At 39.0% G+C, this 12201-nt stretch overlaps 1 protein-coding gene across 4 annotated transcripts in view; it reads right to left on the reverse strand.

Annotated features, from left to right (window-relative positions):
- The window catches only part of LOC126234635 (endonuclease/exonuclease/phosphatase family domain-containing protein 1-like), a 118891-nt gene that overhangs the window by 29431 nt on the left and 77259 nt on the right, over positions 1–12201 (reverse strand). For all 4 annotated transcript variants that reach the window (XM_049943361.1, XM_049943364.1, XM_049943363.1 and 1 more), the window contains exon 9: positions 9229–9336. In XM_049943361.1, coding sequence (XP_049799318.1) covers positions 9229–9336 — 108 coding nt within the window. The remainder of the gene's footprint in view (positions 1–9228; positions 9337–12201) is intronic.

The raw sequence follows: 12201 nt of genomic DNA on the forward strand, positions 1-12201 counted from the left end.
GGGGAACAGGGAAAATATGAAGGGGTATCGCCTTGGCAGCTGCTAATGCCAGCCTTCGAAGACTCACTGCTACAGGGTGCGGAGGCTGGAGGATTTTGCTCCACGAGATCTGAGATCTACAGAGGCGTCGGCACTCTCCTTCTGTCAGTGTGCAGAGCCCAGGGCAGAGAAACAGTTGGCGGTGTGCACCAGTGACATGGGTCAGCCGGGTGAGAGTATCACATGGTGACACGGTTGAAGAGGATCTTCAAGTCAGCAAAGGAGAAGACCATTTCCCTTTGATTTCTTGGAGTCTTTCCAGTTGGCAGAGGAAGACTCAGATGTTTATTGGCTGGAGGGACATAAGTTTTCACGAGAGCATTCTTTCTGTCCTTTCCATCCTGCCGGTTGTGTAGCAGGTGAATTTGCCCCATGAGGTGAAAGTTTGGTGGCTTGTTGCACAGCTGGAGAAGGATACAGGGATGCTACCACAACACTGGGTGATTTTATAACCGCGGTGCTGAATCTGATGACATAATTCTGCGTGGCCATGTCTTTCGTGGAGTGAGATGTAGCAAGAACAGTACTGTAAGTGCTAGACAGTAGAATGCAGGGTTTCCAATTACCCAATAGCTTACGAGTGACTGGTAAGGCACTTTTTTCTTCACCAGGATCTTCTGGACGCCCCACCCATCAAGATACAAGGGACTATCACAGAAGGAGGCTGCATGGTTGCCATTACACTGATACAGCAGGGAGGAGGAGGCAAACAATCGCTCTCCTGGGCATCCCTACCACAGGTTACACATTTGGCCAAGTGTTGACAGGACATTTGAATGTAGTTGTAATGATTGAAATATGCTAACTATTTTTATTTACTTAAATTTGGCATATTTCGTGACAGTACCTTTTCCGTATAATGTTTACAAGGCGATATTTGTCTTGGCTTCAGTTGTCTAGTGGAAGTACGATTCCACAATGCATCTTTGTCGGCTGCAGAAATGACCTGGTTCAATGCGTTTGCCTCATTTCTGGTGCTTCAAATACCATTTCTTCGAATGTGGTTTCTTCTTAAAGTTTATATTAAAAAAATAGTAACATAATTCAAAATTATTTATGACGGCGACCTGCACATTGTTCTACCGTCAACACACACCAAGAGTTAACTGCCGACTGACTACAGCCAAAGACTACTCCAGCGTCAAAGACATTTTACACAACACACAAGCTTCCACTTGTAACCAGTCTCTTTGATATTCTTCGTCACATCTACTAATAGTAATCAATATGCTGTCACTCTCAGAAATATAAGTAAATTAACATAAGATAAGGCAAATTACAATAAAAAAATTCTGACAAAAATATAAGAAAACATTTACAATTTGGTATCGACAAATCCGGTAGAAAATAACACAACTCCCAGATCCATTACATAATGACACTGATAACAGCCCATCAGGTTCGAAATTTATGGTCAGATTATGATAACTTCACAGCCTGCTTCAATTTTTGATGGAAGCACCAGTCTACTGAAAGTGAGTAAAAGAGTGCGTGTGAACACTAAGGATGCATCTACCTTTTTCATCACCTGATGCACTGCAATCATGCACTGATCAGAGAAGTATGCTTGGATTTCTGCCTTGGTCAGATCATCAAGCAGCCTAGTGTAAATATTTGAAGAATTCAGCGTTCGATGGGCTAGACATGAACATTATAGCCATGGAGCAGTGAAGCTGCAAGCAGTTGTTGTGCTTGAGAATCAGAAGTAGTCTCCAAAAGGGAAGTGCCATTGTGTAAAGTAGAACAGGATTCTGCAGGGTCGGGAATTGCATCATCACCTTTCTGAATAATAAACGGATTTACCAACGCAAAGGACTGACTGTCTTCAGTACTTGAAATCATGAGGAACTGTGGTGCAACTGGGACGGTCTTTGAATCTTGAGTTTCATTCTGTTTACATATAGTAACATTGACTGTGAAGATGATAATTGGCTCAGCCCATTGTGAGAAAATCCCTGAGAACTGCCAGTGTCTCCGATGGTGTGCTCCTTCCAGCTGGGGGTCTCCCTCAGAGGGTAGAGCACCCGCTTTAGGGGTTTGTTCACACCTCAGGTCACACCTCCCAAACACCTGACAGAGGGACCAATCAGCAATTTGAGAAGGTAGCAGTTCAGGCAATCACCCCTCCCTGGGGGCTGGTCTGTACCAGGGGTTACATGCGAACCCTACCTGTTCTACCTGTTGATCCGGTGCTGGGAATTATGCATTACCCAGTCACCTCTTATGTGTCAGATGCATGGGCCGGCCTGCAGGAGTGCATGGGGAGGAAGAACTAAAAGAGGAACCTCAAACGCCAAAGCAGAGGAAGGGCAGGAGAAGGGGAATGGGGAAAAAAGGAATAAAAAACAGTGGAGAGACTGTTCTAATGTCAGCTACTGAAAATGCACAACACATTCCCAAAAACATCCCAGACAGGTTCCCCAAGGGAGGGGAAAAAGAATAGCAAGAGGATAGACATGCAGCACGGAAGGGAAAAGGTGAAGCAAGGGTTGGGACCCCATGGTAGCCATGCACAAACCTGCCAAAGAGTGGAGAGCACCCTTGAGGGCTCACCTTAGGTTATTAGAGTCTTAATATGTGTTTTACAGTGGCCCGTCTCAGCCACTCATGCTGTAGTAGAGTTTCCTCTTATGGGTGTTATGTTCAGACAGGGTGAACCTGTCACATTTAACAGATACTCAACTCCAGCAGCATTTCTTTATATTTTGGTACCTGATATCCCTGTTGTCTCTCATAAGAGAGATCAGCTGCATTTTCTCTGATGTTTCAGAAGATATTTGAAATTTCGTTTTTGAATTGTGCAACTGGAGTTAGCCTAGACAATCACTGTTTATCATGTCTTTCAAACAATGCCTACAGTCAACAGAAAGCATCAGTTTGTTTACCATAACAAACAAAATTATTTTTAAATCAGAATTTTGCGAGTCCATTCAACAGAAAGCTCTCAATTAGTCTAGACTTAGATTTGTTTTTTCATTATGTATTAACCTGACAGTAAAATATGAAGAATTAATCAGCAATCCAGCAGCGAACTAAAGCTCTGCATGCTTGGCAATAGCAGTCAGCTCTTTGAGCTTTACTGTCCCCATTAATACATATCAATGAGCCGATATCCGGCAGTTCTCCCGTGTTTTTATGGAACACATAAAATACTGCTTTAAAAATAATTTTGTTTGTAACGGGAAACAAACTAATGCTTTCCATCAACACTGGTCATTGCATGAAACACATAGTGAGCAGTAATTGTTTCAGATGACTCCAGCTACACAATTCAAAAACAAAATCACAAATATCTGCTGAAACACTAGAGAAAATGCACCTGACCAGTCCCAGGACAGATATCTTATGCATCAATGTGAGACCCTGACCAGTCTTAAGAGACACACTTTATAGCTAAATGTTTTTGAATCCACAAGAGACCATTTTTTATTTCAAATAATACAGGCAATCGTTTCAACTCAAGTGTGCGTGATTTACAAAAATCATGCAAGTGGTTATTTTTATTTTGTAAGCTATTTGCACATGTAATAGGGGCAAGGAGTTCCAAAGTGACTCCTATAGTAATGACTTAAGTTTTACCACTTCAGTAAGGATTTATTCAGTTTTGCCGCAGTTCTGGAGTACCCTTTTTCAAAATTTTTGGAACATGGTCATTTCTAGTAGCAACCATAATAAAGAGGACCAATTTGCTTTCACTGATCACTTAATGAGTCTGAGCATAAACGAATTTCACCAACTGGATATATTTCATCTTCTCTAGTGCCCCAATATCATGTTGAATTCACTGAACAAAGTAAATTCATTTGGAAGATCGATATTGAGGTCACAATCAACGAAAACAGCAGACCAGCCAAGGTGTCCCTTGCCACAATCATCAGTGAATGCTGATACATAATTGCATTAATCATTTAAAATTTCATAAAACACTAAATTAAAAACATATCTAAAATTATTTTCATGTTCCAAACTTGAGTTTGGGTTGGTGAAATGAGACCATGCTTCAGGCTTATTGCAAATGCCCTCATTAATTGTGGACAACTGAAGACAATTTGTTCCACAACAGTGCAAGATTCTCAAACAGCAGGCAACCTTTTGATTGTTGCCACTGGATGAAGTCTTCGAACACAAGCTAGGGTGTGGGGTTGGTTCTGTGGAAGACCGAGACCCTTGTGATAATCAGTCATCTTGAGCCTTATAAAAGTGAGCAGAGGGGCCTTGCATGTTGAGGTCACAGATCCTCTTAACATAATTCCTTTTATGGCTCTCTCTCATGTCAATGGCAACTTCTTGAAAATACATAAAGTAGGTGACAGCAGAGTAATGCAGTGTGTTATTTACAACTATAGTCACCCATCATTTGGCCCTATCACAAGTAAGGTTGTCCTTAGGTGAAAATTATACCCATTTAACACAGGGTACAAGCGAGTTTAAACTTTTCCCTGCAAATTTAAATACATGGTTCTACCACAAACTGAAAGTTTTAGCCCACCCGTGTGCCTTGAACCCATCAATTTCCATTGCAGTACAGCAGCAATCCAGGCAGTGAAGTTCTTTATCTTTCACTATACCATCCTGCCAAGTTAAGAATCTAAAACTATGATGAAATGGCTAAGGGGCAGGGATGTACACTCACAAGGACTTCATAATTCCTAGTATCTGTTGAAATGCCATTAGACACATTGTAAAAAACTACCACTGAGTGGCATGATGGTCTAGAACTCTCACTTTCTTGTTGTTTTGGTCTGCAGTCTGAAGAATGATTTGAAACAGCTGATCATACTAGTCTATCCTGTGCGAGTCTCATTTATCTCAACATTAAGATTGCAATCTACATCCACTGACGAACGTGCTTGTGGTAGTCAGATCCCGGCTTTCTTTACAATTCCTTTACAGTTATTATCTGCCGTTACCAAAATTAAATATTTTTTGATGCCTCAGTATGTGTCCTACAGATCAATCCCTTCATTTAGTCAGGTTTTACTATAAATTTATCTTTTCCCTGATTTGATTCAGTACCTTTTCATTAGCTGTCTCTGACCTATTGATCTAATATTCAACATTCTCCTATAACATCATGTTTCAAAAGCTCTTATCCTCTACTTGTATCTATTGTTTATCATTACAGTTTCACATATGTATAAGACTACAATCTTTACAAATAGTTTCAAGTTTTTAAAAAAATACTTTCTCACACGTATAGTTATATTGAACTTGTGACTCAGCCTGGCTACACACGAGTAGCATTAAGTATTTATGACCAGACGACTTGTGTGACCCAGCATTTTTTGTTTGCAGGTCACTGCATAGAATTATCAATAACTTTCAGAGTCCAACGTTAAGTAACTGAATGTCGTGGCTTTCATATAACTTATGCGATGTGAGCAACACGTGGCAGACAAGTTGTCTGGAGGCAAATTTAATTGGCTTTTGGAGTGACATCTCATGGCAATGATGGGAGCACACCATGATGTTAGTAATGTAAATACCGTATGTGAATCACATATTTATGTGTGAGATTCAGAATGTACTCGAGGTTGGCTAAGATGGCACAGATAAAAGAAAAAATACAGATGATATACATGTACAGTGCACATGTTTAGCTCAGTCACAGCACTCTGCTTGTGAAGCTTAGTATGCACTGTGACGCACTGCTGAGACTCATTGCTGCAATTCTTTGCTGTGGACTTTTTATGGCAGAATATTTTGCCATGCCACACAAAGAATCATTTATAGGACTGATTCAAGGAAGGCAGAAAGAGAAAAGTTGAGTCATCTGCTGCACTGCTAAAAATACACACTGTATGCAAACGAAGCAAAGTTGCTGAAGTACTTGTTTGGAAAACGTTCTGCTTGCAACATAAAAAATAAAACACCACATATTCTGAATTCACATTCTTTCGCTATGCTACTGTTCTCAAACAATTCCACGGAGACCACTGGTTAAAAACATTTGATTATTTCAAGTTGTAAGTCTCACGTCACAGCCTGATGATGAGGTGGTTATCTTTCCGTTACTGGTCATATTTATTACAATACTTCAAAGCTGAATAACTCACTGCCCATTGTCCAAAGAATCTGCAGCGAATTAAGAGTGCAAATTGCCATTGCTAATGTGAGGGAAGCAGAAATTGGCAGCCTGAAATTTACATATTTCAAAACGAACATTTCCACATAACTGAGGGGTGAAGCTAGCTTAAATGGCTGAGTAAAAAATGTGACCCAGCTAAGATTCAGTCCCCACAACCTTCCAGCATCCAACCACATATTCTACTGCTGGACCAGCACATTTGATGGGAATTACATCTGGCTTGCTGCATTCTCAAGGCACTGTTCCTCTGTCAAGTTATGGCAGCTGTTCGCTACGTGGCAATGGCATCATTTTTATGACTTAACTTTAATTCATCATAATTTGGACAATTTGTAAAGTATTCATAAATTATATACAAAGCCTTTCTCATGAATCAATATATTTATGAGTCAAAACCATATCAAAAACCACACTGCAGTTCCTGATATTAGCCTGCATGTACAGACGGATGCAAGTAGGTGACTTCAATTTACACAGATAAAGAAGAGAGAATGGAAAGTCCAGGATGGAATAATGACAATATCTTGAAAATAACTGATTGCTACTCACCGCATAGAGGAGATGCTGAGTCGCAGACAGGAACGACACAAGACTGCTATGCACATAAGCTTTCCACTAAAAGGCATTGTTCTGAAGTAAAATGTGTGTGTGTTTTTTTGCTTCAGAAGGAGGTCTTTTGGCTGAAAGTTTGAATGTACAGCGGCCTTCTTGTCATGCCTGCCTGTGTCTCAGTATCTCCTCCATGTAGTGAGTCGTAATCTATCCTTTTCATTACATTTATATTGGATGTTTTTTCAGAAAGTTTTTTCTTGCTACTGGCTGTATGCATTTTATGTCGTCTTTACTTCTACCACCTTCAGTTATTTTGGTAGCCAAATGGTGTAACTCATCTACTACTTTCAGAGTCTCATTTCCTAATCTTAATTCTCTCAGTATAATTTGATTTAATTCAACTACATTCCATTACCGTAGTTTTACTTTTGTTGACGTTCATCTTATAACTCCTTTTGAAGATGATATCCATACAATCTCTGACAGAATTACACTGTCATTAGCAAACTTCAAATATTTTATTTCTAGCCCTGTACTTAAATTCCATTACCAAATATCTCCTACTTCCTTACTGCTTACTCAATGTACAAATTGAATAACAGAATTTCAAATAATGTTCCCAGTCAACATTGTTTAAAGCTTTCTATAAATGTTGTTTGCCTTTTTAATTAAGTCTATTAAGTTGTAGGGTCAGTACTGCCCAAGTTCCTATTTTTCTCTGGGATCCAAATTTATTTTCCTTATGCCTGGCTTCTACCAGTCTTTCCATTCTTCTGCAAATAATTCATGGTAGTATTTTGCAATCAACATTTTTTTATTGATAGTTCTTATATTTCTGATTCCTGTTCCCAAATTTAATTTTGGTCATGAAGCAGCAGATTTAACTATTGTACAGATGCTAGCAAATTTTCTTAGCATATGCATGTTTGCCTAAACACTGTTCGTGGGTTGAGGTGAACTTCATTAGCTGCTTGGAGGAGTTGATAGGTATTCTCCCTATTACATTTTTACAAGTGGATTTGCATGTACATATTTTTCATTTTTAGTATTTGCATTAGTCTGTAACATCATATTCATCTTCTGTGCTACTTTTTTTTCTTCCACTGTAGTAGCAAATGATTATTTGAGCACAGATGCTTTTGTGCCTTAAATACTTTTCTCTCAGTTTGCTGTGTAGTACTCACTCAGGAAATTCAATTTCCTGGATATTCTGCTGCACCTAGTAAAGTGGACAACTTTGGGACAAAGAGACAGATTAATGGGAGGTTGGAAGAGGAAGAACAGGACAGAGAGGATAATAAAGTGTAACTTTATTTTAAATAAGAAAACTAAAAACAGTATTACCAATATTTAATGAACCTCAATAAGAATAGCGAGACTTGTTTTAAAAATAAACAAAAAACATTACACATAAACCATTTGAGTGTATGACAAAATGTGTCTATGGCTGTGCTACTGTATCCGTGCACCCTAGTAGGAAAAAACATAGTCTGCATCAGATCAAAGAAATTTAGGAGATCTACCAACATCTCTTTCTTGCTCCATCATATACAAAATTTATATTGAAATCACCACATACAACTAAATTTTGGTACTTCCTACAAAGTGAATCAAGAATCCCCTCTAGCTTTAGCAGAAATGCTCTGAAGACAGAGATAGGGGAGCTATAAATAACAACAATTAGAAGTTTAGTTTCACTAAATTCAACTGCCGCTGCACAACATTCAAATATCTGTTCAGTGCAGTGCCATGATATGTCTACGGACTCAAATGGAATACTGTTTCTTACGTACATAGGCACTCCCTCACCTCGCAAGGATCTCCTTGACAAATAGCCAGCTAATCTGCATCCTGGTAAAGGAAGCCCCTGAATTGCTAAATTATTTAAGTGTTGCTCCGACATATCAATAATTTCAGAGTCAATATCTATAAGTAGTTCACTAACTTTATCTCTAATACCTCTTATATCTTGATGAAATACGCTAATTCCTTCTCTACTTGGAAACATGACATCCTTTGAAGGTGAGCTATTAGTTAGAGGGACTTCCTTTAAACAGTTATACCTTCATACACTGCCAATTTCATCATGAGGCAAGATAAAATGGTTAATCCCTTAATTCTCATCCCCCCACCCCCGTACATGAAGTCATGTCTGCACCCAGGCAAACACATCCTGAGAAATTTGTGTTAATGATTTATGCACAATAATAACGTAAATTTTGAACACCTTTTTCCCACTTTATTAATTCCCAACATTTTTGCATCTGACATGGGCCATACCATTCCATTTTAATAACTGTTTTTACTACAGTATTTCTGTTGGAAGGGGCTCATCCACTGTCACGTCACTAAATTTTTCTATTTTGGTGAAACTTGTCACAGTGTGAGTACACAACTCGAGGTAAAATTACAATAGTGTACAAGTTCTGCTAACCAATGAAACCATCTTTTTTCTTTTTTCATACCATTTATGGTGCGGAAAACCAGGATAACAAAACAAGTAGGCTGCCTAAAAATAAGTCTTCAGTTTGCAAATATGTCGTACTAACCTTGAAATTTTCAACTGTTTTCTCACAGGTGCAGCACTTCCAGTTTTTTGAATTATCCTTCCATTCTGCAACTTTACGTAGTGTTGGACTGTTAAGTTCTTCACATATCTGAAACATTAAATTATACAATCTCTGATGCTATGCTGTCAATATTTCGAAATGTGAAACTAATTTGTGACTTAGTATTACAGCATCTATGAAAATATGAATCTGATATAGTTACAAAATAAACTCTGAATCAAATTATTGTTGCCAAAAATAACTCCTGCATTGCAATCAACAAAGTCTTTGTTTTCATAAAAATGTTTTTCAAGCACCAACCATCCCAGAAATATGTACTCAGCTCATTGCTCGTACTTTCAACATGTATTGTGTTTCTCCAATTCCCCTCCTACTTTATTTATATGCATTCTTCCTGTCTAGTACTTTAATTTGATATGGACAATCGTGTCAATAATGATTAACATTTCTTTGGTTTTAATACATTTAACAATTTAACTGCAAGTTTGATTAAAACAGCACAGACGAAAGAACACTCATGCATTCATGTACACACAACGAATGAATTTTTACATTAAAAATACATAATTGAATAAAGTACTACTAAAAGGTTTAAATGGCATAACTATTCACCCAGCAAACTTTGTCATCTGAATATGACTCTACATCCAAGAAAACATTCTGTGTGCTCCCTACCAAAAAGTCCTCAATCCAGTCACAAATTTCACTTGATACCCCATATCATCATTCTTTTGACAATAAGCATAGGTGTGGCACTGAGATGAATAATTTCTGGGAATCAAGAAATACTTCATCTACCTGATTGTCTTGATCCAATGCTTTCAGTATGTCATGTAAGAAAAGTGCAAGTTGTTTTCACATGATCAGTGTTTTTGAAATCCATGCTGGTTGGCATTGAGGAGGTCATTCTGTTCAAGATACCTCATTATGTTTGAGCTCAGAGTATGTTCTAAAATTCTACAACAAATCGATGATAAGGATAAGGGACCTACCTACCTACCTACCTACCTACCTACCTACCTACCTACCTCCCTCCCTCCCTCCCAGGGATCTACGATACATTACTACCAGAAGAAGGGCTAACAAATTCAGTATAGAATCTGACAGGGATTCCATCGGCCCTGAAGCTTTGTTCAACTTTAACGATTTCTGCTGTTTCTCATATTCACTGACACTAACACTTACTTCATTAGTCTTTTCAGTGGTACGGGGATTAAATTGGGGCAATTCTCCTGGGTTTTTCTTTATAAAGGAATATTCTGCTACAGTAGTCACTGAATGCATCATATATTGCTCTCTTGACAGCTAAACACGTTTCATTCAGCATTTCTCTATCTATAGCCTTATGCTTTGTTTTACCTATACTATGCACTAATCTCTGCTTCTTTTCCGTGATGTATATCATGGAGGTTCCCTCCCATTATGAACTGTTATACTGGGTACATGTCTATCCAGTGGATGGTTAACTGTTCTTTTAAACTTGAGCCAGAGTTCCTCTACATGCTCCTGCCCTTTGCTGAAGGTTTCAAGTTCCTCATTGAGATATGACACTACTGATTTTTTACATTGTTTACTGAACATATCTATCTTTCTTATTGTTTTAGTTGTACTTTGCACTTTGGTAATCACTGCTGCCACAGCTACATCATGGTCTCTGATACGAGTTTTGATGTGGACATTCTCAAAAAGGTCAGGTCTGTTTGTTGCCATTAGATCCAATATATTTCCATCACAGTTGGGGTTCCTATCTATCTGTTCTAGACAGTTTTCAAGAAGGTATTTAGCAAAGTTTCACAGGATGTCTTATCATGCCCACCACTAACAAAACTCTAACTTTCCCAGTTACTTGTTGGATGACCGAAGTCTCCGCCGATGATGGCAGTATGATTGTGGAACTTACGTACAAGTGAACTGAGATTTTCCTCTCAAGTTCTCAGGTACATCAGTAGATGAGTCTGGTGGGCAATAGAAGGATCCATTTATCATTTTATGCCCACTCATAATACTGAGTCTTTCTCGAACAAACTCACATGTAGCTTCAATTTCTCTCTCTGTGGATTTGAGTTTTTTGTCTACTGCAACAAATACACCATTTTCATTTCCCTCGCAAATCTCACTGCTACCAATTTCAGGTTTCAACGAGCTTTCTGTACCTAGTATTATGTGAGCTTTACCGCTTTTCATGAGCACTTCAAACTCTGGTACTTCATTGTGAATGCTTTGGTAGTTTATCATTAGGATTACCTGTGGGAGGCACTTCTTTCGATCTTACATTGATACTTCTGGATTTCCTACAGCTATTATTATCTGGATTGGATGGAGAGCCACCTAATCAAAAAAACCTTTGTGTGCACCCCACACACAGTCAGCTACCCGAGTTGCAGCCTCTGATGTGTAGTGCACACCTCATCCATTTAGGGAGATCTTACAGTTCTCAACACTATGGCACAAGTCCTGGAAGTCACAACCAGAACCTTTGAAGTATCTGATTCAGGCCTTCCACTCGATTCAGAAACAAATGACCAAGATCAATTCTGGGAACAGTGCTGCAAATTGTGAGCTTTACTGAAACTCCATACACATGGCTGTCTTCTCAACCTGCTCTGGCAGTCACTGGAATGACACAAGAATGACCTCGGAGCCCAAACAACAGCCATCACTTGTTCCAAATTGCACAACACTCTGCAGTTGGTTGCACTCTGTTCCCTCAACGATTGCTGGAATAGCCTCTACAACATGTTGAATGAGACCCCTAGGCATACACACTGAGTGCACCTTGTGTCCTTCCCTGCCCCTTGCTGCCATTTCCCTAAGGGGTACCATCACTCGCCGTCCATTTGAATTGCAGACGATTAACAGACTCCTACCCTTTTGCATTTTCCTTCTCCTGACACCAGACAAAACAAGTTTCCCCAAAACAGGTGAAGTGAGTCCCACTCACCCAGTTTCAGA

Source organism: Schistocerca nitens, chromosome 2, assembly GCF_023898315.1.
Source record: "Schistocerca nitens isolate TAMUIC-IGC-003100 chromosome 2, iqSchNite1.1, whole genome shotgun sequence".
Lineage (NCBI taxonomy): Eukaryota > Metazoa > Arthropoda > Insecta > Orthoptera > Acrididae > Schistocerca > Schistocerca nitens.